The following is a 22,422-nucleotide window of genomic DNA, read 5'->3' on the forward strand; positions in this document are numbered from 1 at the left end:
AAAAGAATATTCTGTCAAGCAACAAAAGAATGTACCTCTTCTAGGAAACTGTATGAATACGGTGTGGAAGGACAATTCCAAACCACAAACCTGATTTGAAAGATTTAGGTGTCTTCTATCTTGAAGTTAAAGGGACTTTCCATCCCCCACAAAGATTTTACACAAAGGAGAAAGTGAGGTGGTTTCTTTTAGGTTCATTCATCTTTTCACAACTCTGTGTATAGCTTCCAGGTGCCAGGTACTACGGAGGCTCTGACAAAGAACAGGGAGAATCTTGTTCTTGTGGATCTGGTGTCCTAACGGGAAGGTGGAGATGTGGATGGTAAGCAATGTTATCACATCTTGTGGGGAATGGTTCATGCCAAAGGATCCTTCCCATGCCATTTCCTTTCCTGTTAGACTATGGAGAACAGGCAAGGAGGGCCCAGGTCTGCATGCTGGTACCCATCAAAGCTGAGCACACTTGAGAGTGCTAAGAGACAAACCTAGCATGGGTCCCTCTAGGGCCCTACCTCATCTATCACCAAATTGTGACTCATGCTCAATCCACAGTATTCTCTATGTCTATAGATTCTGCACATCTTTTGGTCCACGGGATGAGGAACTAGAGGAACTGATAGAGGAAGCAGAATGAAAATAGTACCAGCTAACATTTTGTTTGTGGTAGGTACTAGCCTATCACTCTACAAGCAGTAACTCATTTAACCCTCACAGCCCATACAGTAGAGAAAGGGCAGGGTTAGAATTTGAAGTCAGAGCCAAGTCTGCTGTTATAGCATCCTGTTCTAGTGTCTCAAAGTTTTGCACTGTGGATCAGAAGACTAGTTCAGGAGCTGAGGAAGTAAGATGAAAACCACAAGTATCTGCTGGGAATAAGATGAGAGGAAGCCTCTTTTGGCTCTGTCAGCAATCTGGTAGGCTGCACCAAGTTTTTGTCTGGCCCCTTATTCGAATTGTTACTTAGCATTACCAACTGCCTACTGCACAATCAGGCCAACAGGGGGACACTGAATTCACAGAGAGCTGAAACAGTTCTCCTATCTTCCCTGGGGATTAGAGTGAAACAGCTGGTTGGTCCAACCAGATAAGAGACCCAAGTTTACCTCCTCTGAATTTCTAACCAATAGCTTTCAATTATTTCCTCATAGCCTCTGGTTGAATTCATAAATAGCATGAGCATTTCCCTAAGGTCTGTAGGAGTTTGTTGAGCTAACCCAAGTGACTCACAATTACAACACTCTGCTTGTTTCCCTCTCCTCCTACACCCTATGGGGGCAGGGAAGGCTATCTCCCCTCACGTGGGTGATGCTTCTCATCGCAAGGCTGATGGTTTCACTAAGTGTGAGGTGGCATCAGGAGTTGCTCAGGCTACTGGCTTAGAGAGAATTAGTGTGCATATGTAGGTGTCATCCTGGCAACTTCAGATAGCCAGTCTAACAGTGGTTTGAGGGATGTGAGGCTCTGGACTGAGGCAGTGAGGATGGCTTTGGGATAAGATGGGGGCTAGGAAGAATGGTAAGATAGCCACAAAACTGTCTCTCTGTTCTTTCTATGGGCAGACACATTTGTTGTTTATTAGACCAATTGTTTATAGGGGGTACGTGTAGGAAGAGGAGAGAGTGTATTATAGAAAACATCTGAGAGTGATTTTAGCTGGGTGAGGGGACCACACCTGTAAACTCAGGAGTTCTGGGGAAGCCATCCTTCTACGGGACTGCCCAAGGGAAGAAAGAACTGAGTATTTCCATAAGGAATTGTTAAACCAGACACCATACTCTCAAGGCCAAAATGTAGGTCCAGAGGAAAGTTAGTTCTGCTGTAGAAAAGGTACCTGTGTGAGGTAAGGATATAGCTAGTTTCCCATGACACCCCTCTCCCCCAAATGTCTGCCTGTGTTTGCTACTAACCAGCAAAGTACTAAATAAATGTTACTATTTTCCAGTGGGAAAGTGACTCAGCCCTGGGCCCAGCAGATCTGGCCCTTGAGTATCAGCAGGGCCTTCCCTGTGCCACCTCCCCAGCTTCTCCCCCCCGCCCCAACCCCTTCCCACCGCTGCAAGAAGGGTGGGTGGGCTGTCGTAACTATGGATTCTTGATGGACCAACCTCTTTAAGCATTCTATTTCAATCAGAATCGATTGCATTGCATAAATTAATTTTTATTTCACCCTACACATTTGGAAATAGAGCTCTCTAATCACCCATGCAAATCCAAGTAAACAAGGTGCAAATTTGGATTCCAAATTAGGTGAAAAAATTTGGCTTTCCTTAGCTTACAAAATTTTACGTGTGGGGGGGGGGAGGGTAGTTGTGGAGATGGAGGGAAGGGATGGTAGGGGGAAAACAAAGGAGGAGGCAACAATGCTCGATAAGAAATGTATTCATTACCTTGCTAATGTAACTGTAACCCCTCTGTTCAGCATTTTTACAATAAAAAATGTACAAAAATTTTCAAGTATTTCATTGACTTGATTACTAGAGACCAACTGATCAGAAAGTTGCAAGATTTCTAACTCCTATATTTATATAGTCTAAGCATTTCTAAGATATCTACACTGGAAAAGGCTCTTTTGCTAATTCAAGTCCATTTCACATGATTGAATGATTATTTTTTTAATTTTCATAGAGAACTGTGAAGCCAGCCAGGCAAGTCCTAAGCCCCACAGGATCAAGAGGAGAAGAAATTAAATGACACTCGGATAAATCTAGTCCTCAATAGAGGCAAGTGCCTCTAATTGGATGCAGCACATAGAATCTTTGTTAACCAAACCCCATTTCCTCCTGGAGTTGTCTATCTGATAATGAAGCCATTGAAGGGGGTTGTTTTGAAGGTCATGAGAGTCTTACTTCTGGTCCATGCACCTGTTCTTCCTTCCCAGTGCTTGACAGGCCTTAGATCAGAAACCTTTCCCAGTAGAGAAGTCTAACTGTGGAAACGGCTTTGTCTTCTAAAGTTGGAATCTACTTTCCTGTGACTCCTACCTTATCCTTTTCCCTCTTGCCCTGGAAGTATCTCAGGAAGATTCTGCACCTGCCAGTGTCAACCTAGTAATAACTGGAGAATTTTCCCCATTCTCTAAGTCTTTTATCTCCCTCTGTTCCTCTTTCCCATCTCTCCCCCTAGTCCTCTGCCCCCACTCAATGCCTATGGTTCCCAAGAGCCAACTGCAGAGAAACAAAGAACTTCTACAATGGGTACCTGTACTTAGCAGATTCCTTCTTTAAAGCAAAACAAACTTTTGAGCTATAATTAATCAATTCTATAAATGTTCTGATTTGTATATATGAATTTGGCTACCACATTTCCCTCTTTACCAAGACTGGTAATATAGTTCCATGCTACCACCTATCACAGGATCTTCTTCTATAGATGATGGATGCCTGTCTTTAACTTACTGATAAATACAAAAGACAGTGTGTGTATGGGGGGGGGGGGAGTGGCATTTGAAGACATTTCTAGCTGAATCTACTCACAAAAGTTTGTATCCTCACAAAAATTTTTATATATGATACATTTTTCTTTTTTTTTGTTGGTCATGGGGCTTGAACTCTGGGCCTGGGCGCTGTCCCTCAGCTCTTCAGCTCAAGGCGAGCGCTCTACCACTTGAGCTACAGCGCCACTTCCTGATACATTTTTCATATACACTTGAGAGCTAACTATTAAAGGAACTCCCACTGTGAAGCTTTCCAATCAAATGCCTATTCTGTAAAAAAAACAAACAAACTGCTTTTCCAAGCTTATAGGCTTAGTGAGATAGTTTTGCTTTTTATAAAAAAAAGCCCTGTACATGGTGAGCTAATAAAGATATGTGAAAGGAAAGGGCTGAGTGGGTGATAGGAAAGTCCCAAAGGAGCCCTGTCATGACCCTGGCCAATGCCTGAGACACCTCCATCTGGGGACCCTGCTTCTGTGGCTCCCATGAAAGACACACTGGGTAGGCTGTTCTTAGTATTCCACACCTGCATGCCCTTGGGGCTTCCCCCACTTGGGGTGCTCAACCATGGCTTATAAGTGAGAAAAGGCCCAGGAGCAAGCCTGAGAAACAGGGCCGAAAAAGCCAAGGTTGCTGTAGAAGGGCTCTTAGTGAGTGTCAGACAGGGCATCCCTGAGTCCTGAAACATCTTCCTGGAGAAGAGACACACTGAATGTAGGGGAGAACTTAAAAGCACACAGTCATCAATAATGTCTGAGCCTGACATATCCTTACTGTTAAACAAAATCAGATGACAAGCAAAGCTAAGACCTAAGCAATATCTCATGCTGCCCCATGGCTGCTTACTCTAAATACAACCCATGTATTCAAAAAGCTGGAGCCCATGTTCCCTATGGCCACATTGCAAGTGGGCAAAGGGGCAGGGGTGCAGCCAGCTGTCCCAACCCTTGAGTGTCTGAAACAATAGCCCACACAACTCAGTACTCAGCCCCAGGCCTTGAAGGGAGCTGGTACCATGAGCTTGAACAAGGAAGCTGAAACGAAAGGCAATTTTTAAAAATGCCAGTAGAAGACAAGATAGACAGAGACTGACAATCTAATCTCCCAACTTAGTTCGCCTTCCTTCTTCAATTTTGTCCCTAATTCAGAGAAAGATTACCATTCCATAGAATAGTATTTCTTTGGGGGCTACTGGACAGAGAATAACAATAACCACTCAGTGGTTCCACTGTGAGTGTGTGGGGCAACCCAGACACACACACACACACACACACACACACACACACACACAGAGTCAGGGCTTATGTTCAGTGGGGAACAAATTCCATTTAATGAACCACTGAATGTAACAACTAGGATACATCATCCCACACACAGAGTTCATGTTCAGTGGTCATTCATTCTTTTTTTTTTTTTTTTTTTTTTGGGTCCGGTCGTGGGGCCTGAACTCTGGGCCTGGGCGCTGTCCCTCAGCTCTTCAGCTCAAGTCTAGCGCTCTACCACTTGAGCCACAGCGCCACTTCCAGCTTTTTTCTTTTTGCTTATGTGGTGCTGAGGAATCGAACCCAGGGCCTCAGGAATGCAAGGCAAGCGCTCTACCACTGAGCCACCTTCCCAGCCCAGTGGTCATTCATTCTTACAACTCCCCATTGTATTCACTGAGAACAAGAAACTTCACAAAACAAAGCAGGATTGGATGTTGGGCCAGGGTGTGGAGGAAACAAGAGGCCTGAGGTCTGGAGGACTGGAGGGATTGGCTATTGATTGGCCAGAGGATCTTTCATAGCACTGAAACAAGGTGAAAGGATAGGCCCAGCCTGGGAGTGAGAAGTACAGTTTGCATTTACAGTTACATTTTATAAAGCTTGAGGAAGCTGGATTAAAAGCTCCATGCTGGATTAAAAGCTCCATGCTGCGAGGCACTGGTGGCCCACACCTATAATCCTAGCTACTGAGGAGGCTGAGATCTGAGGATCACACTTTGAAGCCAACCTGGGCATAAAAGTCTGTGAGACTCATCTCCAATTAACCCCCAAAAAGCCAACAGTGGAGCTATGGGTCAAGTGGTATAGCAACAGTCTTAATTTAAAAAAAAAAAGCCAATCAAGAGTATAAGGCCTCAGTTCAATTACCAGTAAGGCACCTTTCCACACACAAAAAGTGTATACAAAGATATGGCATTTGCAGGGGAGAATTCAAATGGTATAATTCTCAAAACAACTAACTCACAGTCCAACAAAATGAATACCAGGAAACTGGGAATTGAAAGGTGCTGGGGTGGGTGGGGAATCAAAGGAAGGGAGGTAAATCAATGAAGAGAGAGAGAGAGCAGTCATAAGATTCAATGCATATTCATTTAAACTAGGAAAATTAGAGGGAAGTGTTGGGTTAGGAGGGATGGGAGAATGGTGAAAGGGTGACATCAATCAAGATGTATTGTACTTGCAAACTGATTTGTAGAATGGTAACCCCTTTGTACAACTACTTAAAGATAATAAAATATATTTTTATAAAAGAGAAGCTCCTTCTGCATGGCAAAGGACATAGCTAGCAAGATCAATAGAAAGCCCACAGATCAGGAGAAGATCTTCACTAGCCATACAATGGACAAGGGTCTCATATTTAAAATATACCTGGAACTCAAAAAATTAAATCCCCCAACAACAAATCTTCAAAGAAACAACTGTCAGATTAATAAGTGAGCTAAGGACTTAAAGAGAGACTTCTCTGAAGAGGAAATAAGAATGGCCAATAGACACATAAAGAAATGTTCAACTTCTCTATCCATAAAAGAAATACAAATCAAAACATTGAGAGTCCACCTCACCCCAGTTAGAATGGCTACAATCAAGAAATCTAGTAACAACAGATGCTGGAGGGGATGAGGCAAAAGGGAACCCTATGCTTTGTTGGTGGGAATGTAAACTTGTTCAATCACTTTGGAAAGCAGTATGGAGGTTCCTCAAAAGACTCCACCTAGAGCTCTCCTTTGACCCAGCAATCTCACTTTTGGGCATTTACCCAAGTGATCACAAATAAGGCCATACTGAAGCTACCAGCACAACTATGTTTATCGCAGCATTATTCACCATAGCTAAGATATGGAACCAACCCAGATGCCCCTCAGTAGATGAATGGATCAAGAAAATGTGATATATATATGTATACACACACACACACACACACACACACACACACACACACACACACACACACGCACACACACACACACACACACACACACTGGAATTCTATGCCCTCAATCAGAAAGAATGACATTGTCCCATTTGTTAGGAAATGGAAAGACTTGGAAAAACATTATATTAAGTGAAGTAAGCCAGACTCAAAGAAACATAGGTCCCATGGTTTTCTTTATCTGCAAAAACTAGTATATGTCTAGGACAAGCAGAAGAGGTAAATATGATCATATAACCTGATGCTAAGTGAAATGAACCCCAGGATAGGGACACAAGAGGTTTTATCTTTGTTGCTGTTCTTTTTAGTGTACTTATAATATACTGTGTGATTTTTTTTTGTTGTTTCTTTGTATGTTCTCCCCCCATGGTATAACCCCTGATATCACTGTATTTTATTCCAGTGTCCTGCATCTTGTATATACATTTTTCTAATTTGGGGAGGGGAAGGGAAATAACAAAATGCTGAAATACGGATACAGGCTGACCCATTGTAACAATGAGATGTACAAGACAGTATATTGAAAATGAACTTTACAACTTTGCGGGGGCGGGGGGAAGGGAGGGAGTTGTTGTGGAGGTAGGGAGGAAAGAGATGGTAGGGGAAAAATAAAAGAGGGGGTAACAATGTTCAATAGGAAATGGACTAATTACCTTGCTCATGTAACTGTAACCCCTCTGTACAGTATCTTAAAAACAAAAAATATATATTAAGAACAAAAAAAAGAGAAGCTCCATGCTAACTATACCAGCAATCTATACATTTAGCATGAAGAAAATATCACTGTGCTGCTTCAGTGTGGTAGCTTGATACTGACACAAACCCAGGTTAGGAGAGAGACCTGACACTTACTTGCTGTCTGATCTATAACTAACACCAATCACAACCTGACAATAGCAATGAGCGACAACAAATGGGGAATATGTCATAGAACATCATTTTCTGGAAGATGAACCAGCAAATCTGAATACAAGGTATGACATCCTTGGAAGATGTGTAGTTGGACAGATAAACATCAGTCATCATGATTTATTTGATGAGGGATGAACTGAAAAAGAATATCAACAGTGGCCAAGAAATAACTGCTGTGACATGCCCACTAAGATGCCCTGCAAGCCCCATCCAGTCCCAGATCCCCTGGTAGGACTTCAGAACCATAGTGCTCTTGTCCTTGAGCCTGGCTAAGGCTCAGAGCCATTTGCAGTACAGCATCTCAAGCAGCTGCTGTCAGATGGGCTATGTTGACATCAAGAAATGAGGCTCATTTTCTATTCCCATGTTGTTGAATCAGCAATTTGTAACAACGCAATGCTCTCAGCAATGGGAGTGAATGATTCATCAGGCCTCACCAGAGTCTTGATGACATATTTTTCAAGATTATTTTGCCTCCTGTCTCCCTGCCTGTACACTCAGTATAACCCTGGTTCTACCTGATTTGCCAGTTAGATATTTTTCCAGTCCTGGAGCTTGAACTCAGGGCATTGTCCCTGAGCTTTTTTGCTCAAGGCTAGCACTTTACCACTTGAGCCACAGCTCCACTTCTGGCTTTTTGGGTAATTAATTGGAGATAAGAGTCTCATAGATTTTTCTGCCTGGATTGGCTTCGAACTGAGATCCTCAGATCTCAGCCTCCTGAGTAGCTAGGATTACAGGTGTGAGCCACCAGTACCTAGTAAGTTAAATATTCTTAATGGAACAGAAATCACTGAGCCAATAATGCAGATGAAGGAAAAGAAGAAGTACACTAAGAACTGGAGGAGCCTGCCACTCCCTTGTAGACAAGATCCCAGACCACAGGGCCTTGCAAATATCTTGTACAATACCTATAGTTCATTACCTTCCTAACTACAGCAACAGTCATTTTTCTCATTTGTATCATGGGCAAAGGCTTCATATGTGGCTATTGTGAATATTACAAAAGTTTCAACATTTGATCAACAACATTGTGGCTAAGCCACAGTCTCTACTCAGTAAAGTTAATGATCTTCCATTCCCCTTGATTTTGTGGTTTGTTTTCCTTTTTCTCTGGATGGTACTGGGATTTGAACTCAGTGTCTCATATCATGTACTTTACCACCTGAGCCACACCTCTAGTCCACTCTCACAGACACTGGCAAATTTTCCTAAGTGGTTTCTACCCCATGGTTCATTTTTCCCAACCCTGCCAGAGGAAATCTTCTGCAGTATAGGGCTCATGCTGACATATTCCTACTCAAGCACCTTGTGCTTATCCCTTGACATCTGTAAAGTCACTGTCACTGGCTGTCAACTAAAAGTAATCAGGCCCTATCTACCTCTTCTAATCTCCTGCTGCTGTCCACCATCCACCTGTCCTTATACACCTAGACTGTATACCTTCATGACCCCATGAAGTGCCTCTGCACATCCCATGGTTCCTACAGTTCTCCTTGGCCCTGTGAAACCCCAACTGACTGCTACTCAAGTTCTCCCCACTATAGAACTTTTCTGCTAACCTCACCCCCAGTCCAGCAGAATGAGCTCAGCCTATTCAGACTTTGCCAGTTCAATTTCATCCACTCACACAATGCATGCCACTTGCCGAAGGGCAGGGTGAGTTACCCATTGTTGCTTTCTACCAAAAAAATTCTATTCACTGGAATCAAAGGTATATTTAAGTAGGAAAATCTCTTAAATTTCCAAATTCTTATATTTGTTGAAAGTTTCTGATAAAAAAAAAAGAACTTGTGGGCTCAACAAATCTATCTCAAACAAAGCTGGGCATGGTGATTCATGCCTGTAGGAGGATCCCAGTAGAAGTCCAGCTTGGAGGGTGGGGGGATGAAAGACTCTATCTGAAAAATAAAGCAAAAGGAGCTGGGATGATGGCTCAAGTACTAGAGTGAATGACTAGCAAGTGCACACAAGGCCCTGAGTTCAACCCTCCCCCCCATATCATCAAAAAAGGAAAAAAAAGAGTGAGGAGGTGGGACTGTCAGAATCCAAATGGAGTCATTTGTGCTAGTCCTCCCAAAAAGTAAATAAAAACAAGAGATTCAAAAGAAAGTTGTTTATATATGACAGCTGTCTGACATTACAGTCCTTCCAGGAACCCACCACACAAGGCAAAACATATTTTTGGCTAAGGCTTTCTATATAAATAGAGATAAAAATGGATTTTTTCATTGGCTCCCAATACATCTTTTTAGTAATCCATTATCATAGAGTTATTTATTTAAATTGGATGTCTTCTGACTTTTGCTTCTTGTTGCATTCTGCTTTATGATAGTGTTTCTAGTTTTAAGTTTAAACAACACATATTTTTTACCTATTTGTCCCTTTTTTGTATAGAGCCAGATTGGCTGACACTTTAATTCCCTCAAGATTGTTATGTTCAAACTTGAGAGAGGAATTGTAAGAGGTGCTTAAAAGTTGCCTTTGCAGGGCCTGTATGTTAACTAAAAATAGGAGAAAAGCTTGCCATCACTGTCTCCATTTTGAATGTGTTTTATCTATGCCATTTTCTCTTCAAGTCATGTTACATTCACCTTGGAATCTAGGAAGTACAGGACTGATTAATAATATCTTCATGATAAAGAATCAAAACTACCCTTAAGAGCTGGGCGCAGGTGCCGCACACCTGTAATCCTAGCTACTCAGGAGGCTGAGATTTAAGGATCACTATTCAAAGCCAGCCTAGGCAGGAAAGTCTGTGAGACTCTTATCTCCAATAAACCACTAGAAAACCAGAAGTGGCGCTGTGGCTCAAGCAGTAGAGTGCTCTGCCTTGAGCTGAAGAGCGTAGGGGCAATGCCCAAGCCCAGAGTTCAAGCCCCAGGGCCAACCAAAAGAACAAAAAAACAAAAACAAGAAAAACAAACAAAAAAAGCTACCCTTAAGGAACAATAGAGCCTCCTCAGGACAGATCACCCACCACACAATGATGATTTGCTTATCCTGACCAGTGATGACAATGATAACTACTTCTTTGGAACCTCTCCCAAAATGAGTTCTGAAATAATGATCAACCAGGCCATATTTAGACCAGAAGTGTTGAACTATTATGTATACCTCTCTTCTTATCCCCAGTATTTGTCTATGAAACCTAATGCTCATGTCTATACCCTGAAGATGTCTGAAAATGTTCTGAATGCTGATTCCCATAGCATGTCCATGTCATATAATACAATTTTCTTTCTCTGCCCTTCCAAAAGCAATAGAACTTGTCATTAAAATATGAATAATATTCATCATCTTCTAAGGTGCCAGGTATCAATCTCACATGCCCCTCTCACTGGCCTTGCGGCAGCAGTGCAGTCTGTAGCAGACAGCTGAGCAAGGAGGTATGGGGAGAGTGTACATCTGGCTCAAGGAGAATGACTAGAACATGTCATAGCAAAGTTTCGAACTCAGGAGTCTGGCTACAAAACACAAGGGTAGACCACTGTTTTGTAAAGTCCAGGAAATATGAATATATAAAACAGAGCTTCAGCTCACTTAGAACATGAGCTCAAGAAAATGTGTCCCCACCACCCTAAAAGCACTAGTCTGGAGAGTGAGGAACAAGCCCAGCTGGGTCCAACTGTGAACATGGCTGGGGAATGGCTGCTAGGCCTGACCTCCCTGAAGGTCTGCTTCCCAGGACACTTCCAACACCATATAAAATTCAGGGTTACTGGACACCAGTGGTTCACATCTGCAATCCTAGCTACTTGTGATGCTGAGATGGTTGGGATTGAAGTTTGAAGTCTGCATGGGCAGAACAAGTTCTGAAACACCTTGATGAAGATCTAGATGTAGTAGCACATGTCTAAACAGGAAATGAGACCCTATCTCAAAATCAGCCAGCAGAAAAATAGGGCTAAGAATATAGATCAACTGTTCTGTTAGAGCTCCTGCCTAGCAAGCATGAGGACCAGAGTTCAAACCCTCGTATGGAAAATAAAAATGATGCAGGTCTGAATGGAATTCAGGGCTTATTATAGTAAAAGTTATTTTATCCTAAATACTGTATTTGACAAGCTTGTGGTGGAGCAAGGGTCCAGCCAATTTCTGGGCTGACTCCAAGACCACCTAGACACATGCACACAGAGGCATCAGAATCCACACAGCTCCCATACATCACAGGCCCCTGCTTCCTTTCCAAGTCCAGCATCCCTCATTGACATGTATATTCTATATTGTGGTAGTTCAGACTAGAGTAGACCCAAGGAATATATAGGAAGGACTTCTCAGCCCAGGTTACTGTTTTAGGTATAGAGGCAAATGTACTCTCTTCCCATCCACATCTTAATATCTCCATCCCCCACCCTCTCTTTTATGACCCTGCCCCGAACTTCACACCTTGTTATTGCTTACTCTACCAAAATTCCACGAAGAATCAGTCCCTTGCAAACTTAAAACTCACCATCCTATCAGAAGGGTATAAATGTGTGTGCTTCAGGAGAAACTTACAGACACACCATGTAGACAAAAACATTGGACTTGAAGAGGACAGATTCTGGATATCACACAGATGTTTTAGAAGACAGCATCCCAAACACACTGAAGCCTGCTCCTACGCTAACTCCCAGGCAGGAAAGACTGAGGAAGGGTTGGCCATACAGGGCAGCTTGCCTACTGCTGAAGGTTTCTGAGTGGCTGAACATGTCCCACTATTTGCGATTCATTGCCATCCTTGATGACAGTGGCTGGGCCACCAGGGACCAAATGGGAAAGGCTGTACAAAGACCAGCATCTTTCCAGCTTTTCCAGGACCAGCTTCCAAAGGAAACTAAACTAGGTGCTCTTACTTCTAAAACATCCCACTCCTGGGGAGGGCAGGGCAATGGGTTTCCCCTCTCCTCCAGAGCCAGGTGGGACAAGTGGTCTGCTCAGAAAGAACATCCACCCCACCTTGCAGTAGATTAGGTTATAGAAGGCTGCAGACAGAGACTGTTGGCTTTGCTCTGTTTTCACTCATCTTGCCATAAACAAGTGTTGTCTTCAGGCAAAGTGTTCCTGTTCCTGCTTCTCCCACTACAGCTGCTAATGGGTTTCAGTAGCTGGTTAGCCAGAACTGTTAGCAGTGGGACCACTTCCTCCCTTAATGTGCTCTCCTTCCTGTGCGGGAACAGTAAATTCAAGAGATAAATCAGCCTCTGTTAACATCAAGCAGCAGAGGGAGGGTGGTGGCCAAGGGTGAGCCCAGAGACAAGGGTTGAAAGCAATTGAATTCTCACCAGCTCTGTAATTGGTTGTCACTGCCTGCTGGAAGCCAATGACAAACTTTGAGCTTGCCCAGAGCAGTCCAATGGGCTGAGGTCCAGGACAGGGGAGCCCTTAGAAACTGGACTTTGGGCCAGCCAGGCCACTAGGCCATTAGGCTGTGACCACCTGCTTCTGTTCAGAGTCTGCCTGGACACTTATCTTCCAAATAAATAGCCCAAATGCAATAGTTGAAAGAAACAAGCGCTCAGACTCATTCACTGCCTTTGAATTCAATCATCTGATAGATGCCTTTTTCAGTCCCATGCTCAAGACCTTTGTGGACTTTGTGGAAAGTGAGAGGAAATGACTCAAAGATGAGTCAGGGATGAGCACTCCCTTCTCCAGCTGAGGAGGTTCTGCTCGGAGGAGGAGTGATGACATAGATGTAAATAAGTAACAAGGTGTGGGAAGTAGGGCTCTAGGGAGGTTCCAGTAAGGTGTGATAGGAATTCAGAGCAAGGATTCTCTCAGGAATCCTAGTGAGCACCTAGTGTCTCATGCCTGTAAAATCTAGGAGGAGACTGAGAGCTGAAGATTGAGATTCAACCAATCTGGGTAGAAAAAAAATCCCCCAGGCTCTCATCTCCAATTAACTAGCAAAAAAGCCAGAAGTAGTAGTTCAAATGGTAAGTGAAAAAGCTAAGGGAGAATACCTAGACCTGAGTTCAAGGCCCAGTATGGTCCCACACATGTAAAATAACAAAACACAGTAGCCAAAAGAATCATCTCCACAACTGCTAGATTGCTTTGTAGAGGCAAGTTTGCAATCAAACTTTGAGCAGTTATGAGTCATGAGGTGTTTGGCAGGTAATTTTTTTCAACATTTACTAGTGTCACCAAGATTTAAGCACCAAGGACACAACAGCAACTGTGACAGCACAAATCCCACCTATGTGAGTTTTATGTAAATAACATACCCAGACCTACTTAGATTACCTGGGAGAGTATACAGGAGAGGGAATCATCAACACCCAGGCTATAGTAACACTGTGCATATAACTACAACAGTCCCGTGTGTGCCACAATGAAAAGATTGAGAACACCTGTACTATGGCTCAGCAATACCATTGTTACTCATTCTCTACCAGGTGATTAAATTTGGTAGCCCATTCTAGGAATTTGATTTCAAGCTCATCTGGAAGCAGCAAAGCTATTTTTTTGTTTGCCCATACTGGGGCTTGAACGTAAGGCCTGGGCACTGTCCCTTAGTTTTTTCCCTGAAGGATGGTATTCTACCACTCGAGCCACACTTCCACTTCCAGCTTTTTGTTGGTTAGTTTAAGAGTCTCTGACTTCCATGCCCAGGATGGCTTTGAGCTGCAACACTAAGATCTCAACCTTTTGAATAGCTAGGATTACAGATGTGAGTGACTGGCAGCCAGTTAAGCAGAAGGTTCTAAGGTAGAAATCAAATAATTATTTGTCCATCATGTCCAAGTAGTCTAAAGCCTCCTGATTTACACAAAGTAAAAGCAAACCATACATAATAATGTGTAAAGCTTTGTATTTTCTATACCTGTCTTCTGGCCCAAATTTCTCCTTTCTGCCATCTCTCTGACTTTACCTCTACCTGCTTTTTTCTCCTCATCTTGCTTTAGCTACACTGACCTCCTAGTTATACCCATAATGCCTACCTCAGGACTTTTGCATGTGCTGTTCTCTCTGCCTCTTTTTCCTGAATTGTGCACAGCTCACTCCTTCATCTCCCTTAGTTATACCTTTTCTGGATGGTTCTTCACTGAGGCTCTCTGAGGCCATCTGATAGATGAGAGCATACTGCTCACTTTCCTAACTGGAATCAGCTTGCCTGCTCTAGGTTGCACTTACTTACAGACACCTCTCCAGTCCCTGAGGTTTACAGGCCTAGGAGGCTGGCTTTGCTAGGGCTCAGGGCCTAGTATGGTCCAACTAAACAAGAAAGCCTGGCATAGGGTAAAAGTAGGCCAGATGGGAGTCCCAGTGTCCCCACAAAGCCTCTCCTCCTTCAGCAAACAAACCATGAGAAAAGGCCAGTTGTGAAGGTACCAAGCCATAGGAGTCTATTATGAGTTTTCCTGAACCCTGTCACTTTTAGACATGCAAAAGGGCACCTGTCATCCTGGCTACAAGTCCCTACCATTGACAATTCTCTGAGCCTGGCGCCTGGTGTGCAGATAGGGGCTGGGTTCCCCACAAGAGAGACCCAGGAAATTTCCCTGACAGACACTGAAATGGAGCAGTCTGCGGGGCTGTAGGGCAGTGATAGGTCCTATCTTTATAGGCGACTCTGGGGGCTATGGGAGCCTCTATTATCACTGTTAACTCTTCCCCAGGTCCTATCTCCTAGAGCCACCACAGCACTTTTCTCCTTCCTTCTGAGACTCCTCTCCCTCTGCCCAGCAGTACAAATCCAGTTTCACTATTCCAGAAGATAGAAGGAGTGACAGAGAGGTGGGATTCTTTAAGACAACAAGCCAGCCCCCTTTCAAAAGAGGGAGGGTGACCCCCCCCAAGCCCACCACTGCCTTGACCCCCTCCTCTTTCACCTGGGGCTGGCAGTCCCGTAAGGGGACAGCTCTCACAAATGCACTTCTGGCCAGAGTCAGGAAAGCTGCCAGGATCTGAACAGATTACAATGCAGACATCATTCCCAATCCCCCATCAGGAGAGTAGGATCCAGACACGGGGGAGGCAGAACTCAGTTTGACAGCAAGTCTCTTTCTGTAAAAATATGAACTGGGTTCATTGAGTCAGGCAGGCAGAAGCCACCTGCCACCCATCCCCTGCGACAGTGCCAGAACAGGAATTACAAACTGCCAGTGTTTCTCCCAGGACAGCAGCTCAGGGGTCCCCAGGGCCATGCTCTCCCTCCTCCCGGACGCCCTCCATCCAGCTGGCAGGCACTCACCTTGCAGAAGCCCGGCATGCCGCTTTCTAACCAGGACCCCGCCGACCGGCGCTGCGCTGCAGGAACCGCGCGAGCTGCCTCGCGCGCAGCCGCTGGCCCAGCGGGTCCTCGGGGCGGCGGTGCCCGGCCTTATCGCTGCCCGCGCGGACGCTATCGGCTGGGAGCGCGCGGAGGGCGGCGCCCAGCGCCGCGTGTGGCCCGCAGATTGCCGGGCCGCGCACTCCGGGGCCCCGGGCGCGGCGGTCGCGCAGCCTCCGAGGCCCTGGGGAGCAAGTGGAGGGTCCAGGCTCAGGGAGCTTGCAGCGTCCCTCCAGGAGTGGAGCGTGTGGGGCTGCCGGACGGGGCCTCTGGCTCTGCTTACCATGCTTTCACTGGGGGCCTTGTGTGCTTTAATTTCTGGTTTGCGAGGAATCTGGGCACAATCTTAATAACATGGGGCCCAAGATGCACGCGATCCTGAGAGTCAGGGGTGAGTCATCGGGCAGATAGTGGGCCGGGAGGGAAGGGGGCAGCTGCTGTCTCCCCTGCCAAACTCCAGCAGACCTGGCTAGGAATGGCTCTTTTGCAATATCCGTCCAGATCAACGATGGGACCAAGTGGCATCTGCCCAGAGTGGCTTTATCCGGTGAGGACACCGTGCCCTGGAATAGCAGCTGGCGGTTGGCAGAGGGAAGAGATGACCCAGAGGAGCCTCGGTCTGAGGCCTGGAGAATGGCAGGTATCCCTGGATACCTCCGGATGGCCTCCTGAAAAGGGCTCTCTTTGTGCATTCAGAGGCTCTCCAGCCTTCTGCTTCCCTCACTAGGCTGAGGTTGGTCCAGGTCCCCTGAGGAGGCAGCCATCTGGCTTAGGATCTTCACTTCAGAACCAAACGGGCCCCTGCTGTGAAGGCACAGCTGCCATGGAACAAGGGCCATCAAGAGCCTGGCCATTGTGACCCCTTGATTCCCACAGCAATTGAAAAGTGCCCCCCTGCCCCCCCACACACACTGGAGGCCAGCCGACCTCTGCCTTGATCCAGCTCCTGACACTGCAGGGAGATGGCAGCTGAGTTCCAGGCTATGTTCAGACTAAAAATAGCTGCCCCCTAAGGCACAGGTCCTTAAGCAGGCACTTTGGAAGCTCTGGCACAAAACAATGTTTGTTTGTTTTCCTTTGTAAAAAGGTGAATGGGATAGGTAGAGAGCTCAAATATATAAAAGAAGCAAATCTGTTTAGATAGGACTTAAAATAACCCTATGGTATGATGGACGACCCGTGGTCTTATTTGGCAATAAATATAGGACTATAGCTAGTTCATGATGTGGAGTGCCATCCAGCAGCCCATGCAGGTGGGGACTAACTTTGGATTAATAACAGACCTAGTACCTAGGAAATGCTCAGCAAGAATTTCTGAACTTAACCAGTGACTCACATCTGTAATCTGAGCTACTTAGGAGACTGAGGTCTGAAAATTGTGGTTTCAAGTCAGTCTAGGCACAAAAGTCCATGAGACTCTTATTTCCAATTAACTATCAAAAAGCTATGACTCAAGTGGTAGAGTACTAGCCTTGAGGGAAAAAAAAGCTCAGGGACAGTGCCCAGGCTCTGAGTTCAAGCCCCACTACTGACATTAAAAAAAGAAAGACCTGAACTTTAGCCATACTCAAAAATAAGATCAAGATGACCAGTCCTGATCCAGGGAAGAGAAAGCACAGTATCCCTTAGGAGTTCTAGGCCCTGAGACTGGTACCACAGCTATGCATGATGTCACTTTGATGTAGAAAACACTGTAGGTAGAGACTAAAATGCCAAGTCTCATCCTTAACCTTGCTAGGTGGCAGCACAGTCCCTCATAAGTCTCTGAATCCCAGGACTCCAGCAGATTAACCACTCTGGAGCCAGATTGCTTCAGGATTTAACCCTAGAACCTCACCACCCCTACACCCACGCACGCACACGTGCACACACACACACAACACAACTCAAGACTCTTTTCCCAAGGAGACATCTAAGTGGAGAAAGACCAACTAGGAACAGACGAAGCAATCAGACCAAAGAGTTTTGAACTACCAGAGTGACTTGGCTGTGGGTTTTTTGTTTTGTTTTGTTTTTTAAGTAATATGGGGGACAACAGGTAAAAAAGCTAATCCAGTGCCCAGCAATGACTTGGTTTTTCAGAAGGTAGATTTCTCATGTACTCAGGGATTCTTCAAATTCACCCCCGAAAGCAGTGGTCCTGAGACAGGTCACAAAGATGAGCATGTCTTGTGCTGTGAGCTGGAGTGCATTCATTTGTCACTTCCTTTATTACCAGGCTATCTCCGAGAGTTCTCACAAATTCTGTGTCATATAATACTTCTCTCCTTTAATCTTTGAAAGGAAGTCACAAAGTCCATCCCAATGCTTGAGGATAACTAAGGCCAAGTTATTTCAGGTTCTGCTCCCAGACCTTGAAGGGATCACTTGAAAATGCACACTCTCCCACTTGCTAATCCTCCTTGTTCACCACTTCCTGCTTGTTCCATTTCTTTTTTCTTTATCAAATATTGGCAGGTACATTGCTAGGTGTGGGATGCTCTTCTAAGCACCGGTAAAATGTTAACCCCTGTAAACCTTATAGTCAATCTAGAAGGTGCTCCCTGTCATTAGGCCCATCATTTACAGAAGAGGAAACGAAGGCTTGAGGTAATAAAGAAATCCACTCCTGTGAGAAGCCCTGTGCCAAGCTGAAGCTGTGAGGTCTGAAGGGGCTGAGAGACTGGAATGCCAATTTCTCAGTAAAGCACCCAGAACACTTGGGACTGGAGCCCTGGAAAGATCGAGCAGTCTAGGCAACACAGAAGCTCAAATTAGTGTTAATGTTGGAATGTCTATTGTTTCCCTCCAGCTTCCTATAATAAAGAAGTCAATAATCACTTGTATGCAAGCTGTGCCTCCTGTTGTCTTTTTTTCTTTTTTTTTTTTTTGGGTCAGTCATGGGGCTTGAACTCTGGGCTTGGGCGCTGTACCTGTGCTCTTCAGCTCAAGGCAAGCGCTCTACTGCTTGAGCCACAGAGCCACTTCCAGTTTTCTAGTGGTTTATTGGAGATAAGAGTCTCACGGACTTTCTTGCCCGGGCTGGCTTTGAACCGCAATCATCAGATCTCAGCCTCCTGATTAGCTAGGATTATAGGCGTGAGCCACCGATGCCTGGCCTTCCTGTTGTAACTCTAGCCTTCATATATACCTTCAGTCCCTTCCTCCTATACTAACCTTAGTAAAAACACCCCTTAATGTATCCGGGCATCCAACAGCAGAAATTGCTTTGGGTCCCCTGGTCCTCAAAAACCTCCGTTCTTTAAGTGGTCTCCCGTCATTGTCTTACCCCCAGTTGCTGCAGATTGTGACACACTCCAGAGAAGTGGGTATTGGATGAAAACTTTAAGACTTTAATTTCATCCACCAACACGCTTTCCTTAGTAAGGTGGGCATTAACAACTCTTGAATCTTTCAAATGTTCTTGTGTGTGACAAGTCAAAAAGTTTTTTAACTTGTAAAAGTAGTAAGTCATTTTCCCTTAAAAAACCCAAACATTTGAAAAATGGAAGGTACTTCTTATAATCTCAGTCTTCTTTATACCCTCCCAATATAACCACAGCTATATATTGATGTATTTTCTTCTAGCCTCTCATTTTATTATACATTTTTTCTTTTTATTGTACTATTGGGATGAGATATTTCAAACAAAAAGAAAATTACAGAGAATATCTGTATGAATCCTCCTGTATCTACTCTGAGAGGGCTTTGTTACACTTGCACATCCTGCCAGATTGTTTAAAGAAATAAAATGTTATAGAGACTGTAATGCATTATTATTCTACCAACTTCTGTCCTAGATACAATGTGTTGATTAGTCCTAGGAAATTTCAGTACAAAAATACCCAAGGCAAGATATCCACAAATCAGTTAGTAGATCCAAGCCACTGCCCTGGTCTTTCATCTGGCTCTACCCATCTCATGCCTCTGTTCCCTGTCCTCCACAGATGAAAAATACCTCTAGTCTGTGGCATCATTCCCAGGTGTTCTCTCTCTTTCTCTTTCTCTGTCTCTGTCTGTCTTTGTCTGTGTGTGTGTGTGTCTGTCTGTCTGTCTCTGTGTGTGTGTGTCTGTCTGTCTCTCTCTCTCTCTCTCTGGTCTCTTTCCTCATGCTGGTCCTGGAGCTTGGGTTCAGGAAGGCCTGGGTACTATCCCTAAGCTTTTGTACCCAAGGCTAGCACTCTGTCACTTGAGCCACAGCTCCACTTCCAACTAATTGAAGAAAAGTGTCACACAAACTTTCCTGTCTGGGCTGGCTTTGAATGTGGATCCTCAGTTCTCAGCTTCCCAAGTAGCTAGGGTTACAGATGTGAGCCACTCACACACCTAGCTTCCCTAGCTTCTTCTTTATGCTTTTAACACATATGTATGTCTACATGATGGTTGTTTAGTTTGGAACTTTCCTATATGTGAATAAATATTTATGTTTTTGATGAAATATAGCATTCTTGGACTTAGCTCGTCATTTATATTTTATTTTTTATTTTTGCTGCTGTATTATATCCACTCTAAGTAAATACTAACACTGCTTATTAATTTTGATGCTACTAGAATTTAGCTCACTTCAGCTTTTTGCTATTAAAACACATGGCTGTGGGTTCTGGGGATACAGTTCTGTAGCAGATTGCTTGCCTAGAATGCATAGGGAGGGAGAGAGAGAGAGAGAGAGAGAGAGAGTATGAAACAAGCTTCCTGGTGAACATGTGCAAAACCTGCATATGTGCAAGACCTGCCCAGAATGGATGCTCAGGAGAATAGAACTGCTGATCTGCATATACACCTCCAGCCTCACTAGATTCCACTGAGTTGTTTTTGAAGCTGGCTTACCCAAGTTACATTTCCAGTTGCAGATGTAGAATTGTTCTAGCTCCTCAACACCGGGTTCTATTAAATTTCTAAGTTTGTGGGAATCTGATTACTAATGAGATTGGGCATCTTTCCCCTCCTTATGGTTATCAATCATTGTGTTTTCTCTTCTGTTAAGTTACTGCTCTAGCCCTTGGCCCCCTTTTTTGCAACACAGTTTTTCTTTTTCTTATGGGGGTTAGGAGTTCTTCACCCAGTCTGAATACTAACTATATGTCTGTTGCCACTGGAAGCATCTTCTTCAAGCTCATGGATCATCCTTTCACCTCTGAAAATGATGTCTTTGCACAAATGTAAGTTATCAATTATTATCTGTATAATCTGTGCTCTTCTGTCTTAAGAAGTCTTGTCCTTCCCCTGAGCTCATAAAAACATTTTCCAGATTGCAATTATGTCAGTCAGCCTTCTATCACTGATAAAGCACTGGAGACAACCAACTGAACGACTGGCCTCTGGTTTTAGAGGTTTTAGTCATGGTTGTTTTCTTGCTTTGGGCCTGTGGCAGCACAGTAAATCAAGGTGTGTGTGTGTGTGTGTGTGTGTGTGTGTGTGTGTGTGTGTGTGTGTGTGTGTGTGTGTGTGTGTGTGTGTGTGTGTGTGCAGGCATGTGCATTGTAAAAGGGAAGCAGGGAAAAAGGCAAGAAGGGAGCAGGAGCTCCATGTCCCCTTCAAAAACATACCTCTGGGATCTTATTTCCTCTAATTAGGCCCCAGAAGACTGGGATCTGAGGATCATAGTTCTAAGCCAGCCCTAAGAAGGAAAATCTATGACATTCTTATTTCCCATTAACCTTCCAAAGGCTGGAAGTGGAGCTATGGCTCAAATAGTAGAGTACTGGCCTTGAGTGAGAAAGCTCTGAGACAGTGCCTGGACCTGGAGTTTAATCCCCAGTACTGGAAAAATAATAAATTATTCTAGCACAGTTCATTGAGCAACCTGTTCTCCTTACCTTCACCATGTATCCTTTCTGCTGTGGAGGAGCTCTCTCCTATGACATGTAGGTCCAGGTGTCTAACTCAGTGATGATGTTTCAGTATCTTCTGCTGTTTTATAATAAGAGCTAATATTGCCTGTAATAAGCCTTTTTTGTTCTGGGGCTTTACACTCTTGCTTGTTTTTTTTCACTCAACCAAGGCTGCCACTCTACCACTTGAGCTGTAATGCTCTAATGTTATACTTTCCCTCCACTTAAGCCTTCCTTGCTATATTTTTTAAGTTTTAATATAGCATCAATGAATTGTGAGGTTTTCTTTTTCTTTTTCTTTTTTTCGGTCATGGGGCTTGAACTCTGGGCCTGGGTGCTGTCCTCAGCAATTCAGCTCAAGACGAGCACTCTATCACTTGAGCCACAGTGCCACTTCCGGTTTTCTGAATGGTTTATTGGAGATAAGAGTCTCACAGACTTTTCCTGCCAGGGCTGGCTTTGAACCATGATCCTCAGATCTCAGCCTCCTGAGTAGGTAGGATTATAGGTGTGAGCCACTAGTGCCTGGCAGTTGTGAGGTTTTCTGTAGGAGTTTTGCCTCTATACTCATAACTTATGCTGGTTGTATTAATTTGCTAATGCTGCATAATACCCTCACATTTTAGTGATTTACAACACACACAAATTTATTATTTCACAAATTGTATATGTAAGTCAGTAAGCTAGGGGAAATTTCTTTGAAGGCAAATATTGTGAAATCTTTTATTTAAATTTGTTTTAATTTCCCATTGCATTCCAGCCGTCTGCTGGAATGGGCCCCATGACAAACTATTTTACTGGTACAGTAATGA

The 22,422-nt window shown here is 44.3% G+C and overlaps 1 protein-coding gene across 6 annotated transcripts in view; it reads right to left on the bottom strand.

Annotated features, from left to right (window-relative positions):
• Ank1 (ankyrin 1) overlaps positions 1–15,798 on the bottom strand; it is a 132,151-nt gene extending 116,353 nt beyond the window's left edge. For all 6 annotated transcript variants that reach the window (XM_042679429.1, XM_042679427.1, XM_042679426.1 and 3 more), the window contains exon 1: positions 15,723–15,798. In XM_042679429.1, coding sequence (XP_042535363.1) covers positions 15,723–15,740 — 18 coding nt within the window. In that variant the 5' untranslated portion in view covers positions 15,741–15,798. The remainder of the gene's footprint in view (positions 1–15,722) is intronic.
• Between the last annotated feature and the right edge of the window lie 6,624 nt (positions 15,799–22,422).

Source organism: Dipodomys spectabilis, unplaced genomic scaffold (assembly GCF_019054845.1).
Source record: "Dipodomys spectabilis isolate Male_0828 unplaced genomic scaffold, ASM1905484v1 ptg000052l, whole genome shotgun sequence".
NCBI classification, from domain to species: Eukaryota; Metazoa; Chordata; class Mammalia; order Rodentia; family Heteromyidae; genus Dipodomys; species Dipodomys spectabilis.